General features: G+C 56.2%; 3 protein-coding genes and 1 pseudogene across 7 annotated transcripts; 1 reads left to right on the forward strand and 3 right to left on the reverse strand.

Moving 5' to 3' along the window:
- The first annotated feature begins 88 nt into the window (after positions 1-88).
- ZNF598 (zinc finger protein 598, E3 ubiquitin ligase) lies at positions 89-11,762 on the forward strand. 4 transcript variants are annotated; one of them, XM_036226223.1, is made up of 12 exons: positions 89-340; positions 5,376-5,488; positions 6,208-6,337; positions 6,711-6,922; positions 7,033-7,250; positions 7,725-7,851; positions 8,479-8,666; positions 8,804-8,888; positions 8,999-9,774; positions 10,316-10,466; positions 10,583-10,733; positions 10,821-11,762. In XM_036226223.1, the coding sequence occupies exons 1-12, from the start codon at positions 122-124 to the stop codon at positions 11,169-11,171; spliced, it is 2,721 nt and encodes a 906-aa protein (XP_036082116.1). In that variant the 5' UTR covers positions 89-121; the 3' UTR covers positions 11,172-11,762. The 4 variants fall into 4 exon arrangements, with proteins under 4 accessions (XP_036082116.1, XP_036082115.1, XP_015992070.1 ...); XM_036226222.1 differs by having other exon boundaries at positions 90-340; positions 7,725-7,860; XM_016136584.2 differs by having other exon boundaries at positions 90-340; positions 7,743-7,860.
- A 1,034-nt stretch (positions 11,763-12,796) lies between these two features.
- On the reverse strand, positions 12,797-12,915 carry LOC118607355 (annotated as a pseudogene).
- A 908-nt stretch (positions 12,916-13,823) lies between these two features.
- SYNGR3 (synaptogyrin 3) lies at positions 13,824-19,934 on the reverse strand. Of its 2 annotated transcripts, none has more exons than XM_036226224.1 (4): positions 19,416-19,934; positions 15,744-15,981; positions 15,337-15,479; positions 13,824-15,245 (listed from the first exon to the last, which is right to left on the reverse strand). In XM_036226224.1, the coding sequence occupies exons 1-4, from the start codon at positions 19,431-19,433 to the stop codon at positions 15,036-15,038; spliced, it is 609 nt and encodes a 202-aa protein (XP_036082117.1). In that variant the 5' UTR covers positions 19,434-19,934; the 3' UTR covers positions 13,824-15,035. The 2 variants fall into 2 exon arrangements, with proteins under 2 accessions (XP_036082117.1, XP_015992077.1); XM_016136591.2 differs by having other exon boundaries at positions 17,935-19,934.
- Positions 19,935-20,063: 129 nt separating this feature from the next.
- On the reverse strand, positions 20,064-23,172 carry GFER (growth factor, augmenter of liver regeneration). Its single transcript, XM_016136588.2, has 3 exons — positions 22,314-23,172; positions 21,726-21,922; positions 20,064-20,818 (listed from the first exon to the last, which is right to left on the reverse strand). The coding sequence occupies exons 1-3, from the start codon at positions 23,073-23,075 to the stop codon at positions 20,656-20,658; spliced, it is 1,122 nt and encodes a 373-aa protein (XP_015992074.2). The 5' UTR covers positions 23,076-23,172; the 3' UTR covers positions 20,064-20,655.
- Positions 23,173-24,463: the final 1,291 nt, after the last annotated feature.

The following is a 24,463-nucleotide window of genomic DNA, read 5'->3' on the forward strand; positions in this document are numbered from 1 at the left end:
GCTGGCACCTCCCGCGGGCGGGGCCGTCGCCGGACGGGGCGTTTACGTCAACCCGGAAGGGGCGGGCCAGCCGGGCGCCAGGCTGCACCGCGCCGGCCTGGAGGGGGCCGGATCCCGGACCATGGCGACGGCGGCGGGCACAGAAAGTCGGCGCGCGGCCCTGGAGGCGGCGGCCGCGGCGCCGGAGCGGGGCGGTGGGAGCTGCGTTCTGTGCTGTGGGGACCTAGAGGCCACGGCCCTGGGCCGCTGCGACCACCCGGTGTGCTACCGCTGCTCTACCAAGATGCGGGTGCTGTGCGAACAACGATACTGTGCCGTGTGTCGCGAAGAGCTGCGCCAGGTGCGTCGCGCCGGCGGGGCTGTTCATTAGGGACGCCGGGGCGGACACTGGTTCGCCGCCGGGCGGGGCGGCCCTAGGCGGCAGGGCACCCGGGGACCGGAAGGCGACTTTCCTTTTCTTATGTCCAGCGGCGCGCCTGGCAGCGCCAGCTTCCAAAAGAGAGGCCTGGCAGGCCACCCGGGCGAGATCCCGATCGTGAGGCCTACTGTGGGACGTCTGGGGCCGGGAGGCAGGAGGTGACCGAGCTGGGTCCAGGAGGGAGCGGTCTCTGTGGGGACAGAGCCTCGGGACTTTTCTCCTGCACCCCGGGAATTCCTGCCGAACTACAGAAATGGACATGATCAGAACAAGAACTGCTCCATCTGCTCGTCTTTGGGTTTACCCTTCAGGGATCTTCATTCTGGTGGAAGAGACAGGGAAAGTGGGCACCTCCATAGGCGAACTGTTTTGGAAGCAGAGGGTCGAACTGGGCTTTTCCAGCCCAGCAATGTTTTGGGCCCCCCCTAGATTACTAGAACTTCAGTTTTAATATGTTGAATGGTAGTCGCACTCAGACCTGCCCTCCAGAGGGGAAAGCAGAACCATTGGCCTCTCCTTGTGTTTGGTGGATAGTGATAAAAATGTCATGAAGTCCTTGCCACTTCCGACGGCGGGTGTGGGGGGCGGGGTTCAGCTCCAGAGTACAGGGGTTAGTTTCTGACTCTGTCCAGACTCAGAAGCCCTGGAGGGGTCAGAAGGCACCAGGAAGCCTTTCCCTATCCTCCGGGTAATGCCAGTTGCTGGCTGGGAGCACTTAGCTGGAGCTCCCTTGGGTTGCTGTGCTTTGAGATTTGTTTGCTTCCAGTGTTGTGAAATTCCTCTGGTTTGTTCGTGAAAAGCTTTGGCTAGTGACATCTGCCAAGGAATTCTGACTTTCCTCTTCCTAGAAGTGATGCCGAAAAAGCATTGTTGAGGAATAGGTTTTTTTTTTTTTTTTTTTTTTAAGTAGATATTTATGTTAAGCCAAGTGGATGTTGTAATTCCATAAGCTCTTTGTGGGCACCTACTTTGTGCCTTTTTGGAAAAAGACAGGGATGCTGTAAACCTGTAATGGAGTGGACAGAGATGTACATGGATACGAGAGAAATCCAGTTCGGGAACAGTTGGGGAAATCTTGGGCCTGTGGCTTACTCATAGGGCACCTCCCGGCTTTGCCAGAGCCTGCCTTGCTGGTCAGTGTTACGTAGCATGATATAACTCTTGAACAGCCAGGTTTCCCAGCACACCTGTAGCTTCCTTCCAGGAAGGAAAGTGCCATAGGGACCCCAGCCCTGGGCACTGTGGGTCTCACTAGAAGTAAGCAGATACCTATGTATGGCTACTATAACCAGCATCTGGCTTTTCGGTGCTTGTGGGTCCTACGCCCTCTAATTGCTTTGTGGCAAAGGGGTGTTGACATGAGCTGTCAGCAGGCTCCAGTGGGGTGTGGTTTGGCATGAGGTACCCCTGGTTGAGCCTGACCTTCCTCTCGGGCTTGCCCCAAATTGCTGGGCAGCAAGAGGGTGTCCAGAGAAGTTTGAGATGATGCTCCTCTCTATTCATCCTGTTTCCCTCCCACTCTTAAACTTAGAGCTCTACCCTATTCCTTTTTCTTTGTTGAGTCCTCTGAATTCCTGTGTCCCATATCCACTTGGAATCCCATAGGGACCTCTAGCCCCTGACCCTGCCTCTGCTCTGTCCTCCCTTATGGGACTTAGTCTTTGGAGAAGATTGGGAAGAAAGTGTGCCAAGATGCTGTATGGAACAGGCCAGCTCCATTTGCTGGTTAATTTCTGTGCCTTGATTGAGTGCCTCCCTGCGCCATCCCATGGAAACAGGCATTAGGAAGAGTAGATGCAGCTCAGTCTTGCAGCTGCTGGTCAGGTGAGGAGCTAGATCAATTTAGATTCCTGGCAGGTGCTCGGGATGGAGGCTAAGTCCCAGCTGACCACATGCAGGTTCACACTGATGTCAAGTTGCCAGGTTCCTATTCCTTCCCTGGTCACATCTTTCCCAGAGGCTACTTTCTTACGAAAAATGATTCTTGTCTTGCTTTCCACCTTGCTCTGATCCCTAAAGATATCAAAGAGGCTTGATGGGGCTGTTGTACAAAGTGGGATGTGTTTGAGCTAGGAGGGGCCCTGTAGGCCACCTAGTGCAGCCCCACCCCCCATTTCACAGGCAGAAAGTGGGAGGGAGGCTAAAGGCAGGTCAGGAGGTGGGACCTGCTGACTCAGGTCATGCTTTTCTGTTGACAGTGCCTCCTCCCCACCACCCTGGTCCTGGACCTCCTCTAAGATTATCATCTGGGCCCCTTGGGTGCCTGTGGGACAATCCCCATGATAGGACAATCCTACCATGTTCGCTCCCCTGCCCCAGGGCTGTCCTCACTGCCCACCCCTCACTTACCTGGCTCATTCTTGCCATGGTCACTGCTAGCATCACCTGTCTTCTCATCTGCTCATTCTTAGTGCCCACTGCATACCAGGAGCATACTAGAGCAGCAAGGCCCGAGACAGAAACCCACACCTGTCCCTGTGGAGTGCTCCAAGGGGGTCTCTCTAACCCCTATCTCCCCCTTTCTCTCCTCAGGGACTGGCCTGGCCATCCTGGGCCTACCCGGTGGCTGCCCAGGATGGCCTTGTCTCTGTTCTTGGACCCAGGACCCATGACCCCGTCCCATCAGGTGGTCACCAGGGTGGAAGTGTCTGTGACCACACTGGTTGGATCCTTGGTGGGTTCCTGCCTATTCCTGGCCAGGCCACCATTCCCTTGTCTTGTCTAGCCACTTGATCTCATCACTTGCCTCACTCTGTGCTGGGGTTAGAGACAGTAGCCATACCAGGCTGCATTACCATCCCCTAGTCTGCTCATTGCTGGGCCTAGCCTTTGCTGCAGCCCTGGGGGCACTCAGCACCTGTCTCACAGCCTGTCCGGGAGGGGCAGTTAGCATTTCCCCACTTCACCCCCTGGCTTGATAACTGCTCACCCTTCTTCTGAAAAAAGCGCAGTCACTTTCCTTTCCCAAGCCTTTTCCCTTGGTTCTGATCCCTCCCTGAGCCAACCTGATGTCCCCGTCTCCTGACTTGGCTCAGGTGTGTCCAGCCCGGGCTACCGCACCAGGCTACTCAGGTGGGACGAGCACCCAACCAAGCAGCCTGGCATTCAGTCTTGAGACCTGCACCCTGACTCTGTCCATGGCAAGGGCGCCCACAGCCCAAGGAGACACCACCCATGGTGGATTGGTGTTGACCTCTGAAACTGAAAGGAGGGCGCTGGAGCAGGGAGGTGGTATGACAGGGTGTCCCAGCATGGGTTTCCTCTTGGGAAGGAAATTGTTCCTCTGCTGAGTCTATTGGGCTTACATGCTTCTTGGCAGCCTTGGGGGATCCTTTGCAGGCTCTTAATTCTGCCTTCTGTGTTGCCTCAGCCTAGCTAAGACACTAAGTCTGGTGTCTGGTAGCTCCTCCAGGAGCATCCTGCCTGGTTTGTGGCCCTATGCCTGTGAGTACCTGTCCCTGGGTAGGATGCAGGAGGAACTAGGGTCTGAACTGGAAAGGCATCCTTGGGAGGGGTCATAAGGCAGGATTGGGCAAGGGCTTGCCCTAGGAGGGCACATTTCTTAAGAAGCCAGCTTGAGGCTCCGGACTGAGGATATGCCAGGAGGGGTGTGGAGGGTGACCCTTTGGTGGCAGGGCCATGACTTTTTCCTGAAGACATGGGAGTGCAGCTAGGATGAAGCAGCCTTCCGAGCTCAATGTGTGAGCCCCTGCCTTGCCAGACATGAGGACAAGGGGAAGAAAGGCCTGTTGAGGTCCTGCTCAACCCTGGCCTCCCAGAAAGGTGTGGCTGGATCCCAGTGCCTCGCTTGTGCTATTGTGGGGATTGAGTGGGAGGCAGGCTTGGGTGTCAACCTGCCCCTACCCCTAGGGTGTTCTCAGAAGTAGAGCTCCCTGGCTCCTCCAAGGGAACAAATTTTAACTACCCTGCTACTTGGGGACAGCCAGCCCTGTGCTTTCCCAAGTTCATGACCATTCTGGTCCCAGACATCCTTCCTGGCTGAGCTGAAACATAATAGGAATGACCTTGGTGTGGCCTTCCCCAAAGTGAAGATGAATCGTCCTGTTTCCCTGCCACCACCACGTGTGCTGTTGAGGACTCTGAGCTGAGGCAAGAAACCAGTTCCAGACTCCGGGGACAGTAGTGGAGCAGGAAGGAGCACAGAGTGGAGAAGATGGGCTGCTGTGGTCTTGGTTCAGGAGAGGGGAGCTGGGTAAAGAACGAGGGAGTCCTGGAGGGAACAGTGCCCTGTTAGTTCAGAGGGGACGCCTGGGCACTAGGACAGGGGTCTGGTTGTCGTCAGGGTCTGTAGCCAGGCCAAGTAGGCCCAGCGGGCTTTACCTGAGAGTGCTGGAGACCCCTGAGAGCCGCTGGGCTGTGGAGGTTTCCACGTCCATCCCCGTCCAGTGCACACTACCAGCTCATCCCTTTCGTGCCCCCAGACAGCCCAGTTAACAGGCAGGAAGCTGGCCAAGAACAGCCAGGGCCATGACTGAATCTTGTGGATAAGCCCCTCGCCTGTGCAATCGTGGAAACATCGTGGGTGGGTGCAGGGTGTCCAGGCCTTGACAGTCACCTGATATGTTCTGGCCTGGCAGCATTTGTTTTTTCTTTAGCTGCTTCTTGGACTCTGTCTCTCCCCATGAAAACTGTCCTGTGCGCAGCCCTCATGTGATTAAACCCTGGTTTGCCTGGACATTTGCTCCCTGTCACTGCTCCTGGGGGTCACTGCCCCTGGGGTACAAGTTTGGTTGTGAATGGGGAGCCAGCTGCCCCCTAGTGGCAAGGCCAGGTGTTGCATCTGTCAAGGCAACCCCAAGTTGGCCTGGCAGAGGGTGCTGGGCCTGCCTCCGGCCTTCTGGAAGGGGCCCTGAGTACCTCTCTTTCTTCTCAGACTGACAGTGTCCTCCAGTGGGCATCCACCCTGATCACCAGGTCTTCTCACTTTCGGTTCTAGGTGGTCTTTGGGAAGAAGCTTCCCGCCTTTGCCACAATCCCCATCCACCAGCTGCAGCATGAGAAGAAGTATGACATCTATTTTGCTGATGGGAAAGTGTTTGCCTTGTATAGGTGAGAGAGAATGCCTCAGCCTGGGCTTCTAGGATCTGTAGCCAGCCTGCATCCTGTGTGACACTTTGTGGCAGGCATGAGTGTATCCCTGTTACCTCCTGTGCTCACAGTTTTCAGGAGGGTGGGGGCACTTGATGTGACACAAACGTCAGGGCCATGTGGCTTGAGTCCTATTTTCAGTTTTTCTCCTATAACTGGGGATGCTTATAGCACTCCTCATGAAGTGGTAGAGATGGGTGGCAGGGGGTGAATTCAGAAAAAGAGCTCCTCGTATAGCACATAGCACCTGCTTTCTGGGTCCCTTTAAGGTACACGTGAGCTCCTGCAAGTCATGCTCTTGGCCCATGGTATGAAAACCCCATGAAGGGGTGCAGTTGTCATGGGTATGGTCCTCATCTTCCAGGTGAGGGGTAGCCTCTATGTAGACTCATCATTATGTCCACCTGACGCAGGGGTCTCTCCCCTGGATCATGGACCCAAACTCATCCTATGGCCTTGTTTGATCTAGGCCCTGGTGGGGAGCAGCTCCTGACCCTGGGTCCAGCACTGTCTGACTCAAAGATTGGAGCCATGGCGGGCATGGGTGGGAGTCCCTTCCCTGGCTTCTCCTAGGACATCTACAGGGGCATGGAGCAAGGGGCCATGGGGAGGTGCCAGTGCTCACTCCTGATGCTGACACTGAATGCTTGAGGGGGTGGGTGGCTCTCGGTGTCTCCCAGGCAGCTGTTGCACCACGAGTGCCCAAGGTGCCCTGAGCTACCGCCCTTCGGCCTCTTCGGGGACCTGGAGCAGCACATGCGGAAACAGCATGAACTCTTCTGCTGCAAGCTGTGCCTCAAACACCTCAAGGTGTGTCCCTACCCCCAACAGTACCCACCTAAGGGTCTCAGGGACCCAGGGAGTCCCGGGTGGAGGTGGATGGTGGCCAAGCGCCATGGAGCATGGGCTCAGCCAAACAGCTGTGAGAGGCTGGTTGCTGCCTCTGCCCCTGGTCAGACCAGACCCCTGAAGCCCCCTAGCATCCCCCAGCTCTCTTGTGTCATAGAACCTTGAGAGGGGCTGGGAATCAGGCTGCATACAGTCTGGACAGGGAGGGCCTCCCAGTGACTGTGTGGGCCTGCCAGGCTCCTGGTGTCCAGGGGCTCTCTCCACTGTCTGGCCATGGGAGGGGACAAGAGGCCTGGGAGCCTGAACCCTGTGCCCAGTTACCCATTCCCCACAGATCTTCACATATGAGCGCAAGTGGTACTCGCGCAAGGACCTGGCACGGCACCGCATGCAGGGGGACCCTGATGACACGTCGCACCGTGGGCACCCACTCTGCAAGTTCTGTGATGAACGCTATCTAGACAATGACGAGCTGCTCAAGCATCTGCGTCGAGACCACTACTTCTGCCACTTCTGTGACTCGGATGGGGCCCAGGACTACTACAGGTGGGTTCAGGACAGTACAGGGTGGCCCCCTAGAACACCCAGAGCAGGTTGGGCAGAAGCTACTGGCTAGGGTGGTAGGACTGACAAGGCTCTTGCTGACGCCCCACCAGCGACTACGCATATCTTCGCGAGCACTTCCGGGAGAAGCACTTCCTGTGCGAGGAAGGCCGCTGCAGTACTGAACAGTTCACCCATGCCTTCCGCACTGAGATTGACCTCAAGGCGCACAGAACGGCCTGCCATAGCCGGAGCCGCGCCGAGGCCCGCCAGAACCGCCAGATAGACCTGAACTTCAGCTACACGCCACGGCACTCACGCCGGAACGAAGGTGAGCAGGGCCTCCCTTCTGCAAAGCAGGGTTCACATTGCCCTGCTTTAGAGGCCTCAGACCCGGATCCCAATCCGACCTTTGTGTGTCAGCGGAGACAAGGGACACATACATGTTGAACCTGCATCTCCTGTGAGCATGTTGTGACTGTAGGGAGCTCTTCACCCTGGCTGATTCCAACAGCGACTCGGGTCTGTGTTCTGGGGTCCCTGGGACTCTCCCCAAGGTCAGAGGATTATTCAGTGCCTGCTTTGTGTGGGTCCCCACCTGAGGCTGTATGGCCAGCAGGCCCAGGCCCCTCTCTAAGCCCACTTCTTTCTCTGACCTGGTGCTCATGCCTTAAAGGCCTGGGGTTGGCATGGACCCCTTGAGGTATCTGAACCCATCCCCTGGGCTCACATGCTGTGGGGTGCAGAGAAGTCTCTGCTGTCCAAGCCAGTCCACTGGCCTCAGTCTGGCTTGGGCCCGTGATAGGCTATATGCTGGCCACAGGGATTGTCAGTGGTGAGGACTACGAGGAGGTGGACAGGTACAACCGCCAGGGCCGTGCAAGCCGGGCCAGTGGCCGTGGAGCCCAGCAGAACCGCCGAGGAAGCTGGAGGTACAAAAGGTGGGAGGATTTGTATGCCACCAATATTTTCCAGGTGCCACCCCTCAGGCAGTGGCAGTGGCCCAAAGCTGGGCTGGGAACAAGCATGGAGACTCTGTCCTTCTGGAATCTGGTGTGCTGGGAATGGCAGCCAGGCTTTCAATGTCCTCAGTGAGCAGAGATTTCCTCCTCTTTCCTCTAGTTTCAGCCAGATATACCAGGACCTGCAGGTTGGGGTGGGTGAGAAAGGCCTATGTCATTTATAGGTTCATTGCTACACTACACTACACTAGTGTGACAGGCACATGCTCAAGTCAGGGGCTGCCCCCAATGCTGATGCCAGGCAGGAGCCAGGCATTTGCTGACCCCAAATGCTACCTCAGAGCATTGGGCCAAGGTACTACCCACAGCTATATCCTGAGGTTGGGGGTGGGGGGCAGAGCAGACTCCTGCTGCTCCACAAGTGCTGTCTCCTGGCCAGTGAGGGTGGACCAGCACCAACTCTTCTGGCCCCAGGCCTGGCTCCCTGCAGCCTCCTGTTGTCCAGGCTTCCGGGGAACAAGGCAGTTCCCCAGCCCCTTGCCCTGCACACTGCTGTAGTCTCGGGCCTTGCCCAGCCTGAAGGTCTCCCCATCCCAGGGAAGAAGAGGACCGAGAAGTGGCAGCTGCCATCCGGGCCTCGGTGGTCACGCAGCAGCAGCAGGAGATGCACAGGAGCAAGGACCGAGAGGAGGGAAGCAGGCTCAAGAAGGAGGAGGCAGGGGCGCAGGGGCCAGAGGAGTCCCGGGGGCCCCGGCGCCTACCTCGGACTCAGGGTGAAGGCCCAGGTGAGCCAGCCCTTCCTGCAGGCAGCTCTAACTGGGCCTGAGAGCCACCTGGGTGGCTCCTTGGTTATCCTGGAGAGCCTGCTCCCACCCCCTCAGCATTGGTTGGCGCTGACATAGGATCCTTTTGTGTCTTGTAGGCCCCAAGGAAGCCTCAACAAATGGTCCTGTAAGCCAAGAGACCTTCCCAACCACCAGCCCTGCCTCAGGGGCCACACTTCCAAGGTACACATGTACACAAACTGGGGCCAGGATGCAAAGCTCCTATGGAGGGTGGTTATGGGGCAGGCCAAGGCTTGGCAGGCCATTGACCCCTCTTCCCTCCCTGGGCTCAGCACCCTCCTGCCCCCCACTTTGAAGCTCAAGGACGAAGATTTCCCCAGTCTCTGCACCTCCACTTCCTCCTGCTCTGCAGCAGCAGCCCTGGGCCCTGTGGGGCTGGCATTGGCATACCCTGTTCCCATCAGAAGTAGGAGCACTTTCCAGGAGGATGACTTCCCTGCCCTGGTGTCTTCCACCCCCAAGCCCAGCACTACCCCCACCAGCCTTATCTCTGCCTGGAACAGCAGCAGCAGCAAGAAGGTGGTACAGCCCACCTCAGGGGCCCAGGCTGCCAGTGGAGGCAGCCAGCCTCCCAGGAAGGCTGGGAAGGGGGGCAAGGGCAGCAAGAAGGGTGGGCCGCCCATCACAGAGGAGGAGGAAGAGGAGGACAGCCGCATCAGCCTCACTGCCCCAGAGCTTCGGAGTGGGCCCACCACTGTCGCTGTCTCCTCCCTGCTGGCGCTGGCCTCCACCCAGACCTTCACCAAAGTCGGCAAGAAGAAGAAGGTGGGCTCTGAAAAGCTGGGTGCCACATCACCCCCGCCACTGCTCCCTGACAAAAATGGCCCCCCTGGGGCTGAGCAGGCCCCCCCGGTCCCCATAGGCAGAGCTGAGGGGCCAGTCACTGTCATCGTCAATGGACACACAGAAGGATCGACCCCAGCTCGGAGTGTCACCAAGGAACCCCCTGGGCTCCCACGACCCCTGGGGCCCCTCCCCTGCCACACGCCCCAGGAAGACTTCCCAGCACTAAGCAGCTCCTGCCCACCCAGGATGCCCCCTCCCCCAGGTAGGCGCACCTGGCTCAGGCCTGCATCTGGGTGTGTGGGAAGGAGCTGGGGTTGTAGAGTCGGGATGGTGCCCCCAGGGCCCAAGGTTATGTAGTGTAGGTAGCCACAGGACCTGGGTGGGGAGAAATGAGCTTGTGCAGTGGTTTCCAGCTGCTTTAGAAGCTTAGAAGTTGGGACATGGGCGCCACCATCTGTGAACAGTGTGACCTTGTTCCACCATTTAACCTTTTTGTGTCCCTTTCTTCTCCGTGAAATGGGGCAATCCTAACCCCTTCTTAAGGTCTGGACAAATAAGTTAACTTAGGCCAGGATTTGCCACGAACTTAGGCCAGGATTTGCCACGAGGGAGCACAGCATGTGTGCTGGCTCTGGGCATTGTCAGGCCCTTGGGCCCTTGGCCTGCTCTTGATGGGAGGTGTGGTCTAAGGATGGAAACCTGATCCAGGTGAGCTGGGTAGCCTGTGAGAAGCAGGGGATGAGGTCTGGCCATCCCTGGCCATCAAGGGTTATGTTCTGGGTCTTGATATGTCGCCCCTGCAGGCTTCAGCACTGTGGTGCTCCTGAAGGGCACTCCACCCCCACCTCCGCCAGGTCTTGTGCCCTCTGTCAGCAAGCCGCCCCCTGGCTTTTCTGGCCTTCTGCCCAGCCCCCACCCAGCCTGTGTCCCCAGCACTACCACCACCACAAAAGCGTAAGTGTGGTGGGCTGCCTAGCCTTGTGCCCCTGGGAGCCGGGGAGAGTGCTCTCAACCTTGAACCATCCCCAAAACTGAAGCCTCCACCTCCTCCCTGTCTCCTCAACCCCCAGACCCAAGCTGACACCGGTGCCACAGACCTACCTGGTCCCTGACAACTTCCGGGAGAGGAATCTGCAGCTTATCCAGTCCATCAAGGACTTCCTGCAGAGTGATGAGGCCCGCTTCAGTGAATTCAAGAGCCACTCGGGGGAGTTCAGACAGGTCAGGCTGGGGGGGAGAGGGGGGCCAGCCCACCACCTGGGGTCCAGGCCTGGGCTAGGTGTGACTGGGCCTGGTTCTGGGTGGCAGGGCGTGATATCTGCAGCCCAGTATTACAAGAGCTGCCGGGACCTGCTTGGGGACAACTTCCAGAAGATCTTCAATGAGCTGCTGGTGCTCCTGCCCGATACAGCCAAGCAGCAGGAGCTACTGTCTGCGCACACAGACTTCCAAAGCCGAGAGAGACCTCCTGGCACCAAGGCCAAGAAGAAGAAGAATGCGTGGCAAGCCAGCACCTGGCAGACAGGCCTGGACTGTTGTGTGTGCCCCACCTGCCAGCAGGTGCTTGCACATGGTGACGTCAGCAGCCACCAGGCTCTCCACACTGCCCGGGACGATGACTTCCCCTCCCTGCAAGCTGTTGCCAGGACCCTCACGTAGCTCTTGCCAAGTAGGCAGAAGTGGCCACACTCATGAGTCTCCTTTCTCCTGGTCCTCACAGGCTGCCAGGCAGCCAGGTAAGGCCCTGGTGAGGCCAGCTGCTCAGGCCCCTCAGTTGGCCAGTCTGCCAGAGATCACAAGGACAGCCCACCCTGCTGTGTCAGCACAGTCAGGCAGGAGTCCATCTGGTTTTCTTCTGGAAACTGAGCCGAGACCCCTGCCTCAGTGGTGGGCCAATCTTGGTTTGTATCTCATGCCTTTGGAAGGTTCCAGGGGAGAGAAGGGCCGGAATATAGGGACCTGTCTGTGCTGTCAGAGCCACTGGCCAGATCTAGGACCTACTGAGCCTAAGCACCATGGCCTCAAGCCTGAAGCTATGGGTCCACTGGTGCCGGAGCCAGATTTTGAGTGTGTTGTATAAACAGTTGGCTGTTTCATGATTCAAGAATGTTCAGGATTAAAAGCAGACACAAAATTGTGCTACTTGAAGTTAAATCTTTCTACGAGACAAGCTGAATCTGGGATCTCAAATTGCCTCTGACCTTTTATAAAAGTTTATCTTCAAATAAATTTATTTTGCAATAATGCACATAGATGGTGTTCTGAGCTTCTCTGTCTTCTGAGGTTGCCCAGCAGCAAGGGAGACTCAGTCTTTAGATGCTACAGCTCAGGCGGTCAACCAGGGGTGGAAGAAGACCTGTGGGGAGAGCTGGGCAGCCAGGCTTTGCTCACAGGGAGTGGCAGCCTGGGGCCCTGCTCCTTGAGGACTGGCACTACCCAGTCTTCCAGGAGTAGACACAGCCATACTTGACCCATACTTTGTACCCAGTAAAACTATTCTTCCAGAACATGGGAGGCATAGACACAAGGTGTACATTCATAGATGTGTGAAAGAACTACTGAAGGTGAACCTCAACAAGAACAATTTAGAAACAGTGGGGGAGAATAAAATAATTTGTTTAATTATTTGAATCTAGTATTTTGGAAGGGGACCAGACACACTGAAATCTCCCCTTTCTGCCCCGAACACATACAGATAGGAAAAAAAAATTCTAAACACATAGCCACATCCAAATAAGACAAGGGAAACGTCCATAGATTAGAAGAAATGGAGATGTCTTTCTAAAATAAACAGAAGGGGGTATCCATGGTGATGAAGGGGCCAAAGTCAGTGGCCTGTATGGGGGCCAGGTTGGAGGCACGTGGCTGCACTGCCACTGCCACCTGAAGCTGAGGACTTGGACAGTGCTGCTTGACTGCCCATGGCTGGAACTAAAGTGATGTCCCTGGGTGATGGAGAGGAGAGCCTCCATTCTTCACCCTCCATTGAGCTGCCAGGCTGCAGAGAGGCCACCTGCATTTCCTACCACACGAGAAGTACCTCATAGCTGATGCCCTCTGCAGACCTGAGTACAACCAACCCACAGAAGAGTAAGCTGGAAACTGGGATATCTTGTTAAGGGTATTGCAAATACCTATTCTTAAGAAACAAAACCCATAATAGTACTATGTGACATTTAAGTAGTTCTGGTTGTGTGACAAGCACTGCTTTGAGCTCTTTACATGTGTTACCATTAATGTGTTTACACACATTATCACCCCACCCTATTATCTTTTTTTAAAAATGCCTACAGTACCTGGTCTTCCTAGGTGGTCTCCCACCCAAGTACTAACGAGGCCTAACCCTGCTTAGCTTCCAAGATCAGATGAGATTGGGCACGTTCCAGGTGGCATGGCCACAGACCGAACTATTATCTTTTTATAGGAGAACATGAGGCATAGACAAGTTGTGAAACTTACCCAATGTGACCAAGCTTGAATGTGACAAAGCCAGCATTCCAGTTCCAGAGATGGTTCTTAACTGCTTCACTCAACTAGGTTACTAACCAATTAGAAAGTTTAGAAATGAAAAACTGTGATAAAAACCCCAATAGTTGGGTTCAAAACTAAATAAGACCAAGCTGGGAAAATCTCTAAAGAGGAGCTGGTCATGGAATGTGGTTCTGGAAGCTCTACACCTGATGGGGGGTCCCAGGAGCAGAAGGTGGTGAGAAGGGGATATTTGGAGAAATGACTGCATTCCCTACGCGCTAAAGAAAGATAAACAAGCACTAAGCAGGATAATTTTTCAGCCACATCTAGACACACAACTTCAAAATAATTTTAAAACTTAACGAAAAGAAAACCTACAAAGGAATGCAAATTGTACTGTTATCAATGCTCTCACTCACAGTGTAGGATCCTAAAACAGAAGTACCTTTAAAGTTCTAAGGAAAATTACTTATCATTTATATACCTAGTAAACCTATCCTTTAAGAATGGGAGTAATATGGAGACTCAAAGTGTACAACCATTGACTGATGAAAGAACTACTAAAGATAGACTCCCACGAGAAATATTTAGTACTTTTGCTATTATAAAAGGGATAAATGAGATGGGGATCTCAACATTTCAGAGTGCCTGCTCTGAGCAACCCAGTTCCAGATCAGTGTGACAAGGTGAGGGGCTTATGGACTTGGGGCCCCCAGGCAGCGGTCAACCTGGCTTCCACTTGCCTGACCCTTCCGGGATTCTGGGCCCTAGTGCCCTTCAGATCCCAACCTCTAGCACTGGGAGGGGCAGAGGTAGAAATGAGTCCAAGAGTGTCTGGGCCACAGTAAACTCATTTATAGTCTTTATTGTAAAGAAGTTGCAGTTGGAACATGGGACACTGAAATTACACAATCACGGATTGTTCTTTCAGAGGAGGAAGGAAAAGATCCATATATACAAAAATTGTAAACATGTTCACTTAAATATCCACACATAATTGACCTATGCTACAATGTTCAGGGTTGTCACTCAACTGCAACTCCAGAGAGAGGTGTCTGTCTGTAAGAATGAAATGTGGCAACTGCATCTGGTACTGACATAATATGAAAAGCCAGCTTGGAGAAACGCATGAGTGGTCAGCTATGCAGATGGACCTTAATGCTGGACTGGATCTTAAAACAGGGTGCAGGTTGGGGAGTTGAGGGATTGGTCCAGGAAGCCAAGGTAAAGGGGTTTAGATGGAATGGCTGTCTCCCGGGCACCGTGGGCAAATAGAGCCTTTCTCTTCACATGGGGCTTGTCTTGCCAGGCACACAGGTGTCCTAAGCCTCCGTTGGTATTATTGAAGGGCTGGTGCCCAGGCCTATGGCCAGGTTATGCCTTCCTAGCCAGAACTGCCCACACCTGGGCAGGGGTCTGGGCCAAGGCATGGAGGGGCTGGAAAAGGGGCCACAGACAGAAGGGTTGCTTGGGGGGAACTACCAGATGAAAACTGAAGACTTGATCACAATCACAACATTGACAGGGCCAGGCTACTCTAGTGGCAGGTGAGAGGAAATGAGCACATGCCCCTACAGGGTGAACCATCATGACAGGAACAAGGACTGCCACTACCCATGGGAACATGGGATGGGAACAGTGGCCATACTCCCTGGGCCACAGCATGGGGGTGGGAGGAGCCCCTACACCTGGCTATGGAGGGACAGCTGGATCCCTGACTGGAGTGAACAGGTGAACCTGGAGCTGGCTGCCTTGTGAGAGGAATGGCCCCCTGCCCAGGCTGGACCACTAGAGGTTGGAGGACACATGTCCAGTGCTGTGCTGTTCCCTCGTCAAGACCTCAGACCTGGGGCTATGGACTAAAGGTATAGGGAGGACTTGGGAGTACAGCCCAGGCACTCCGGAGGCTACCCTCTCTTGGCTCCAGATGGCCCATAGTGGCCATCCCTCCATTCCCGGCACTGGGCCAGGAAGACCTGAGGGAGGTCACAGAAAGCCTTGGTCCTGCACTAATGGGGCAGCCTTCCAGCCTTGGTCCAAGCCTGCGAGCCATTAGTAGGCAGGCACCTGGTACCCTTTGGGGCTGGTGTCCAGGGTCTCGGTGAAGGGCGGGCTCTGGTAGGTCTCGGTGCCCTCCACGCCGCTGCCCACCGGGTAGCCGGGGTAGGCCTGGCCTGCCCCGGTGCCCAGCTGTTCGGTGGCAAAGAGAGACATGTCGGTGCCCAGGCGAAACCGCTGCAGGGCCTTCACGGTGAGCGCCACCTGAGAGGGAACCCGGGGTCATTCAGAGCCGACACTGCCCCGGTCCAAGCCTGGACGGGCCTAGCCCTCACTGGCCTTGTGCTGCACTCACCCAGCTGAAGATGGAAAAGAAGCTGAAGGCAATGGCGGCCCGCGCTGCGTCTCCCGCTTGCTTGGTGCCGGGTCCGGGTGCCGTGCGCTGCCACTGATTGGTGAGGAAGCAGAAGCCCACGAACCACAAGAACGACCAGAGCCCTGCGGGAGAGTGGGTGGGCGGCTGAAGGGTGCTGCATCTGAGGTCTCCGCCCAAAAACACCGGAAACAGGCGTCGGTACGCATGGAGGCCCCACCCACCACCAGGCCCCGCCTGTACCCCGCTCGTACCTGTTCCTGCCCCACTCACCTCAGAATCAAGACGTTCTCCCTCTGGCCCCGCCCCTTAAATTCCCCACACGCTCACCCGAGAAGTCCCGCGCGCTTCCCTCCAGGGTCCCGCTTTCTCCGCCCGGCCACGCCCACCTGAGAAGCCCAGGTCCAGCAGTACCGCGCGACGGCGGTCGCGGACGCTGCTGATCTGCTGGAAGCGCACGTCGAGCAGAAGGAAGGCGGCGCAGGCAAGAAAGGCCCCGAGGCCGAGCGCGACACCAAAGCGACAGGCACCCGTGTTTCCATTGAAGACGCAGCGCAGCTCCGGGCCGCTGTCGGAGTTCACGTAGCCCTCGTTGACTATGGGCCCGAAGACGGCGATGGAGAACACCTGCGGGCAGCGGGTGGCACTCAGGGCCTGGGAGTGACTCCCCTCCTTCGCCGAGGGCCAAGGTCTCCGTGGCCCAACGCGAGCGGCCACGCCCTCGGGCCTATCCCTGCATTCCCTTGCACCCTTGCAGCACGAAGCACGTGTCTGGATGAAGGTCTTTGGGCACTCCCTTAATACTTCCCTCAGCTATTTAGTAATTATGGATAACATGTACCATTTAGTGAGCATCTCCTATCCCCAGGCAAGGTGCTTAAAAACACTACTGTACATAGGTTGTTCGCTCATAGAATCCTCCCAGAAAACCACGAAGGTGCCATTGTTCTTATCCCATTTACAGATAGGGAAATTAGGGCTCCAACAGGTGATTTGTCTGAAGTCAGACTGCTGATAAGAGCTGGGGCTGACATTCAAACTGGGTCATCTGCATCATGTGGGGCCTGTAGTGTCTTCTCACCGCCCACTGGAGAGTATGGGAACAGGAGCCTTCAACTGGATCCAGTGATTCTAGGCTTCAGCCAAAGGGTCTGGGGAAGGTAGATGTGCAACCGGCAGGGAGAGAAAGGCCGAGAGACACTGGAAGGTAAGGGGCGCAACAGAGGGACAGCTACATAGAGCTGAGGACTAGGCCCTGTGTGGAATGCACCCTCAGCATCTGTGAGCTAGGCAGCCCTGTTTCCCAGCATATCAAATGTAGTAACAGGCACAGCTCATGGGATGTTGGGGACTGAGAAAAATATCTCACCCAGTGTCCTACACTTGGTGGGCACTCAAGGATGATGACCCCATGTGCTGTGATTAATTATTAATATTAATTAATGAATAATAATATAGGTGACATTAATTATTAATATCACCTATAAGAGTTTGGGTTCAAAAGGTGCCATGATTGACCTCTAGGGTTCGGTCAAACCTCAGCACCCTGTTCCTACCAGGAATGGAAGGTAGGTAGGAGATGGACCATTTTACACCAGATGCTGATCTTTTAGCTCTGAGCAGCCTTATGTTTCTAAAAAAAGACCTCCAATTTCAACTTAATTTTTCTCCTTTCCTTCTCTAGCTCCTAGAGACCTACCCAAGAGAGAAAGCAAGGCACAAGATATGGACTCACACCCCCAGAGTGGCCCACAGGTCAGGCCATAGCTGGAACCAGAACATAGGGATCCTACATCCCAGTATGGCCAGTCATTCCACACAGGAGGGGGAGGCCCACTGCTCCACCCTGGGCATTGCTCTACTGGAAGACCACCAAGTAGATGCAGCTGCCATCAGCTGCTGCTGCTGGACAAAACCCAAAATTCAGCACCCCACCTCCCCATCTCTCCTGCCTGGAGGGGTGGAAAGGAGGAGCAGGCCACAGGGCCTAGGGATACCCCAGTAGGCTAAGCTGCCCCCAAATCTGCCCTTCCCACACCACCTCCAGGAAGCCCTCCCAGAGAAGAGCCCCTTCTGGCTGCCTCACTCAGAAGAATCCCAGAACATTCCCCCAACTCACAGTTGCAACTGGGGACCTGGGAAGGGCCAGCTCCCTCGAAGGAGCCCGGAGGATGTGCGTGTGGAAGCACGGGGAGACTGCCTGATCCTCTAGGCTCCTGTAGCCCCCTCCTTGGGTAGAGGCTGAGTGGCCAAGCCTCTCGGTGAATCCTGTCCCCAGTCTTATGCCTGCTTCTAGATCGTGAGGACAGGAAAATTGGGGCGAGGGCTGAGAAAGAGAAGTTAGACCTAAAGAGGAATTGGGGGTAGGGGGCGGCCGGTGGTGACCTCTCAAGGTCCCAGGCTGTCGCTGCCAGCCCCTCCCCCGCCCGCAGGTGGGCGCGCCCAGTCGGGTGACGTCACTCCAACCTGCGGCCGGTGGGGGAGGGGTCAGTGAGGATGAGAATGGGGGCGAGGGGCTGGGGAGAGGGACGAGGGATGCGAGGCAAGGCGGGATTGGATATCGGGGCGGGGGCCACTCACCCAGGACACAACCCGCAGCAGGGTCTGGGGCCGCCGTGCAAAGCTCACAGGGTCCAGGGCAGCCCCTGCACGGCCCGCGCCGAATGAAGCTCCCTCCATTGCTAACCCCGGCGGGCCGCGCGACCCCTTCGCCTTCTGTCTGTCTGTCCGTCCGTCAGGCCGGCCCCGCCCGAGGCCGTCTGGGGCTGCTGCCGATGCTGCTGGTTGGTGCTGCCGCTGCCTCTTCCAGGGAGCGCGCGCCGGCCACGGCGGGGGCGCGCGGGGCGGGGCCGAGCCTGCACCCCGTCACTCCTCCACGAGCTGGACTGGAGCCCTCCCCTACCTCCTCCCTGCCCACCTTCCACTCCTTCACTATCATTGCCTGATCCGGGTCCGAGATGGAGACCACCCACCAGATCACAATCAGGGAACAGGGCCAAGTTGACGGGCCCCCACAGGCCCTCACAGGGAGTCAGGGGGCAGCAGGGCAGGTGGACACTGGACTCAGTCTTTGCTGTAGCCAGGCGGCTTGACAGGGAGACCTGAGCAGGGCCCTTTTGTGAATGAGCAAGGGGGTAACCGAGGGCTCCAGCATCTTATCCCAGACCTCAGGAAAGGGGAATGAACATGAGTCCCTGGGCCCCAGTCCCCTGCAGACCAGAGATAGGTCACTGGAGCCTTTCTCCCTTGACTCCCCAATGTACCCTAGCTTCTCCAGAGGGTTTTAGCCTCCCTGACAGGCAGGGAGAATGGCTTCTGTCCCCAGGAGCACTTGTCCAGGTGGGCAGAGCTCATAGGCCAGCATGGGTGGGATTTGGGGTATCTCTGCTCCAAGGGTGCTCTGAGCCTTCCACATTCCTGAGTTTCCCGATCTCCCTTGTGGCTGACATTTAGTTTGGGGTCAAGGGTTGGGGAGCATGAGATTTGAGAGTTTGGCCAAGTGGGGGCCTAACTGCCCCAAGCCATTGTTGGGTCTATTCCACAGATCTCCTGGCCCCCAGTTAGTATCCCTTCCTTCAAGTTCCTTCCAGGTCCCTTCCAGGTCAACCTGACAGGAGCCTGGATGACTCCTATGTTTCTGTCTAGGGCATTAATGACAAATCTGCATTTGTTGAGAATTTACAGTGCCAAGTGCTTCACAATGACCTGTTAGGGTAGGGACTGTTATCATCCCCACTTCTCAGATAATAACTAGGCAGGCTGGTTGAGTTCCTGGATCACTGAAAATGAAGAGCTGCGATTCAAATCCAGGTTCCCATCATGACTTCAGTGAGGAGGGTGGTGCCTGGCCCAGCCCCCTGGGGAACCCATCCCAGGGCAAGTGTGGCCAGAGGTGCTACCCACCAGTGTTCTTTCAAATCCATTACACTGTGTATCTAATCCCACTGCCTCTCATCTGTCAGCAAATGTTTCCCTTCTTGTATCATCCATTTCCCCCTTTTACTTGATCATTTGCATCAGCAACCAAACATATTACGCTTTCTTCTATTTTAAAAACAAACCTTCATTCTTGACTCCATTCCCCTCCAGCTGTTGTATTCTGGCTGGGAGCCAAGGTCTGGGAGCAGGTGTGGCTGAGCAGATCAGGAAGGCTCAAAAGCTGGGTCCATTTTACCTCCAAGCCTGCTCCACTCAGCCTTCTCCATCTCACTGATACACAGAGCAACTCCATCCTTCCAGCTGCTCAGGCTGAAACCACATAGTCACCTTGGGCTCTATCTTCAGAGTATATCTGGCATCTTCTACCTACTCTGGGGCGAGCTTCCCTCTCAGCTGCCACATGGATGCTTGCCCCTCACTGTTCCCATCCATGCCTGGCTCATCCCAGCGGCCAGAGGAACCTTTCAAAAGTCACATCTTGCCGTTCTTTAGCTCCAAATCCTCCAAGACTTTCCTGTCACAGGAGCTGCGTGTTAAAATCATGTCCTTCTGAATCCTTGATGACCTCATGCCATCTGACCCTCCCATGGCTCCAGCAACTGTTTCCTTGCTGTTTTTGGAATATCCTGGCCCACTCTTGCCTTGGGACCTCTCCTTACTCCTCAGGAGCCAGAGTCAGGACAGGAGGAAGCAGCTTACCACTTAAGAGCAAGGGCAACCCCTGTCCATCTCTGTCAAATCTCCGCACAAAACACACTGAAGTCAGGTCCTCAGTCACTTCTCTGGCATTTTATTTTGGTCTCAAGCTCCAAGGAAGCTGGCCATAGGAAGCCTCTGACAGGCCTGATACAGCTACGGAAAGCCATGTGCTGGACAGGAAATTGGCAGCAGGGTCGATGAACCCGCAGTGAAGAACCCTGTCTGTGTTTCTCCTCCCTGTAGGAACTGAGCATACAGCTTCTGGAGCTATAATCACTGCAGCTGTCCCTAGCTACACAGTGGGGACACAATGGCCTGGCTTTAAGGGATGTGGGACAGGGAAGCCCAGCCACACTTGTCATTTTCTTGTGTGGGGAAATGGGCACCAGGCGTGAGGTGGGCAGGAGGCCACATCCTGAATGAAAGGGACAGCCTAGGTTATTCCTACTCCTTTGGCTGCAGCCCCATGGGGCCTCAGCTGAGGCAGCAGCCATACGGGTGCTTGCAGCAGACACCACCACTTCAACTCCAAACCTGAGGATCACCCAACTGAAACACAACAGGCTCTGGCTCTGCTGCACTTTAATAAGTATCCTGCCCCTCTCAAGTCAGGTCACCCTTAGGCCCTGGCTGGCTGTCCCATGGACTCCGGCTGGCCAACCTCTAGTCGCAGGAGCCGTCCTTCCAGCCATCACGCCAGCGTTCATCCACTTTGGAGCAGTCGAAGTCTGGCTTGCCTAGTTTGTGGTTCACCTCGTTGTGCAGGCGGCACAGCCACTGGGTTAAACATGTCCGTGTGCTTGTGTCTGGCTGGTTCCTGCATATCCTGTATGGGGCAATACATGGAAGATGGGGGTAGGCAGAGGTCCCACTGTCCCTGCCCCTGCCCCACCAGCTCCCTGCCTGCTTGATCCAAGGAGGAGAAATGGGACACTGTTGTAAGATACACCCATGAGTGTCCTCATGCTCTGAGAAATGAATTCCCAGAACAGGGCTGACTCTGCATTCACATATGAACTTAGGCCCATGCAAAACCCCACTCAGGGAGCTTGGCAAATTCTGACTAGAGCCCAGGGCAAGAAATTAAGGCATAGGCCAAGCAACTTTACAACCTCATAACAATCAGGAAGCCTCACCCCAGCTTCCCTGGCCCTGGGCAGTGTGGAAAGGGTGGGGCCTATACAAAGGCATAACTGAAAACCGAACTTGTTTCTTAGCTCCTGGAGGCTGGTGCCTCAGTTCAGGAAGATTTCCTTCAAACTGCCTAGACTTCAAACAGCAAAGCTACCCTGCCCCCCACATCCAACTCAGAAATGCCTATGGGAGCCAAACAATGGCTCTTAGGCTCCCTAATAAGATAAAGGTAGCTCTTGAGAGCAAAAGCAATGCGTTTTCAAGGTCCTGAAACCAGCAATCCTGCTCCAGAAGTCAGGCAAAGTTGAGTCCTCTTTAACCTATGGGAACCTCTATCAGTGCTAAGCAAGGGACCTCTTGAGGGAAGACCTCCTGGCTGGCCTGTGGCTACAGAAAGTAGTGCCCAGCAGGAGCCCCAGCCCTCAAGATGGCTCAGATGACAGAATCCCCACTCTGTTGGTGGTCCCTGCTCTTGGCAACTCTCTGCCACCTCTGCACCTACTTATCCAGGTTCCCGTTTATGACATCAATCAGGGGCCACAGACCCAGGGTCCAGGCGGAATGCTCTACTGCCTGCAGATGGTGCATACACAGCTTACCTCTTCCTTATGTCTTCTGCACACTCCTCACACGGATAAAACTTGGAAAATAAATGTATGAACTGGGCCATGTCTTGCTGCTGTTCTGGGGTGGGTAGATCAGGGTAGTAGGCAGCCAGGGTGTGAAGAACAGACCAGCTGTTGCGGCCCAGTTCCTCGCGATCCTGAGGACAATCTTCCCTAAATTTGCCGTCCCGCTGCGGAAGGAGACCAACCATGGGTTAGTTCAATTTCCCCAGAACCAGAAGACTACAAAGTTCCCTTTTTGCTCCCCGCAGCCGGAGGCTCACTGACTGGAGACATGAGTGCTGATGCGGATCTGCCCACGTGTGGCTGAAAGCCCAAAGGCCAGGCCAACCTTGAGGACAAGGTTCAGAAACTGCCAACCTTGTGGGGCAAAAATTTGTTAGGCATAGGACCTGTGGCCGCTCGGCCAAGACGTTAGGAGACCTTCCCGGAGCCCCTGAAAACAAGAAGTGGGGACCAAGGGCCAGGGGTGGGGAAAGTGGAGGCGTATGCGGGCCGGGGCTAGGGGTGGGCAGGGCTCGCAGGCCTCTGCGTGGAGGTGGCGCCACCGGGCATGTGCACCTTCTGCTGCGTCCGCATCCACGTCTTGAAGTCCACACAGGCCCGGCAGGGCCGCCTCCGAGAGGTGTCATTAGCAACTTCAGGGTCAGGAGTAGGCGCCTGGGTCAGCTTCGAGGCGGAGGCAGCAGCATCTCTCCGTCCCGCGCCCCGGCCACGCGCGTCCGTCACCAGGTCCTCCATCGCCTCAGACCGCGCGCCGCCGGGCAGGAAGGAGAAGAAGTTGCCGCCGCCGAAGCGACCCCGCTCGCTGGAGGCCGCCATGTTGCCCGCGCGATGTCTGCCGGGCCAGCTCGGCCTCCAGATGGGCCTCCAAGTCGGCCTCCAGGCCAGAGCGCGCGCAGCCGCCAGAGCACGGCCATAGGAACCCAGCGTGCGCGCCGCAGGCTCTGGCGCGGAGGCCGGGCCCGAGCTGGGACTCGGGGCGGGCTCGGAGGCGGAGTCTGGGGCGGGAGCTGGGTCCGTCGAGGAGGCGGGGCTGAGAGTAGCTGTCCGCACCCGGGAGGAGGCAGAGCCGGAGGCTGCGGTCCCGGCCAAAGGCCGGTCAGACGCGCGAGCGGGGGCGGAGGCGGGGCCGGAGGCCCGGGTCCTGGCCGCGCCCCTGGACCTAGTTCCGCGGCCCGCGCCTGGCTTGCGTTGTCCATGGCGGCTCTCCGGCTTCCTCCAGTAGAAGAGGAGAGTGTTGTGGAAGGTGCGCCGCAGTCGCGCTGTGGACTCGGGCTGTGATTGAGGCGAAGTCCGTGTTGCGGCCCTCGACGCCCCCATTCGCTCCACTCCAACCGTGCCGTGTACCCACGGCCAGGTTCTGTGCTTTCAACTGAGGGCGCGCCGCAGGGAGAGCTGCGCGGCGCCATGGCGACGCGGGGCGGGACTGTGAGCGCACAGAGGGCGGTGTGCGCTAGGGCCGGCTACCCGGGAACCACCTCTGCGGCCCCAGCCGCGGCAACGCGGGGTGGAGCCTTGGCTTCAAAAGAGGAGGTGCTTGTCTCTGGGCTCCTTAGTGCACCCAGCGGCCGGTGATCCTACACCCTGCTAGGAGGGGTTAAACCCATGTAGAATGGCCTTAGGGATACCTTTGCTTCCATACGTACACTCATTCATTCCGCAGGTATTTGTGTTGTGTGTAATCTGTTACAGTTCCAGGCGCCGGGCACGGTGAGGAACAAGATCCAACCCTGACCTCCTTAGCTCATAGTCATGGTCAAGATAGAAATAAACAAAAGGAGTCACGCTAATAAATAATTACTTACAAACTATGATGGGGGGGTGTGGTAAATCCAGACGACCTCCTTGAAAAGGTGACACTTAGAGCTGTGAAGGATGGGGAATCAGCTGAGAGCGGTGGAGGTCAAGGCGAAAGTGGGTCTTGGCCTCTTGCATGGGCAGGCCGGCCAGTGGGACAGGACCTAGGGAGGAGAGATCCAAAGGTAGGCAGGGGTCCACCAAGGACCTCATCAGCTGCCAGGGAATTGGGAAGTTACTTTAAGGACAGTGGGAAGGTACTGGACAGTTTTGAGCAGGGCTACTTCTACCTGGTCCTATTCCTATTTTGCAAAGATTCCTCTGGAGAGCCCATTTCATGGGAACAAGTGAGGAGCATGGACATTGGGGAGTGGGGGGGGGGGGCTGTTGTAGTTATCCAGGTGAGAGATGAAGGTCGGGGCTATAGAGAAGGAAAGAGTGGAAAGGATCCAAGGTTGCTGGAGGTGTGGAGCAGGAACTGTCAGTTGGGACAGGGGCTCTTCTAGGTCCCTGGCTGTGAGTAAATTTCCTTCCCCAGCTTCTCTCTTCCATCTTCCATGGAGGCAGGATCTGTCCCACCTTGGACCCTGCCAGGCCAGCAGGACCTTCAGCATGGCTCCCTCTGAGGTTGGGGAGTGTGACATTTGGGCTGAAGGCACTGCAAATCAGGCCTATGTCAGCAGGTATTCATTGTCTGGGACCAGATTAGGGAGGATTTGAGAGTTTCAGAGAGAGTTGCTGGTTGGACACACAAAAGCCTTTGGTCCAGGCCAGGGTGGTTTCCTGGAGGGATGCCCTAGAAGTGCTCCCTGGAGGGCTTTGAGTGAGGGGTTTCCCAACACAGAGCTGTTGGTTCTAATGGAGGACAAGGCAATTTCCCTGAGTGGGGGTGGTACCAATCCCTGCAGCAA

This window comes from Rousettus aegyptiacus, unplaced genomic scaffold (assembly GCF_014176215.1).
Source record: "Rousettus aegyptiacus isolate mRouAeg1 unplaced genomic scaffold, mRouAeg1.p scaffold_m13_p_8, whole genome shotgun sequence".
NCBI lineage: Eukaryota > Metazoa > Chordata > Mammalia > Chiroptera > Pteropodidae > Rousettus > Rousettus aegyptiacus.

Bases quoted from the DNA above. Each gene is read 5' to 3' on its own strand.
- GFER (XM_016136588.2), bottom strand. From the start codon at position 23,075: ATGGGGGCGTCGAGGGCCGCAACACGGACTTCGCCTCAATCACAGCCC. The intron at 21,923-22,313 runs GTGCACATGCCC...CTCCTTCCGCAG, and splicing joins GGATGCGGACGCAGCAGAAG to CGGGACGGCAAATTTAGGGA. The intron at 20,819-21,725 runs GTAAGCTGTGTA...TGCCCCATACAG, and splicing joins GCAGAAGACATAAGGAAGAG to GATATGCAGGAACCAGCCAG.
- SYNGR3 (XM_016136591.2), bottom strand. From the start codon at position 18,033: ATGGAGGGAGCTTCATTCGGCGCGGGCCGTGCAGGGGCTGCCCTGGAC. The intron at 15,480-15,743 runs GTGGGCGTGGCC...ACTCTCCCGCAG, and splicing joins GCTGGACCTGGGCTTCTCAG to GGCTCTGGTCGTTCTTGTGG. The intron at 15,246-15,336 runs GTGAGTGCAGCA...GTTCCCTCTCAG, and splicing joins TCTTTTCCATCTTCAGCTGG to GTGGCGCTCACCGTGAAGGC.
- ZNF598 (XM_036226222.1), top strand. From the start codon at position 122: ATGGCGACGGCGGCGGGCACAGAAAGTCGGCGCGCGGCCCTGGAGGCG. The intron at 5,489-6,207 runs GTGAGAGAGAAT...GGTGTCTCCCAG, and splicing joins AAAGTGTTTGCCTTGTATAG to GCAGCTGTTGCACCACGAGT. The intron at 7,861-8,478 runs GTGGGAGGATTT...TCCCCATCCCAG, and splicing joins GGAAGCTGGAGGTACAAAAG to GGAAGAAGAGGACCGAGAAG.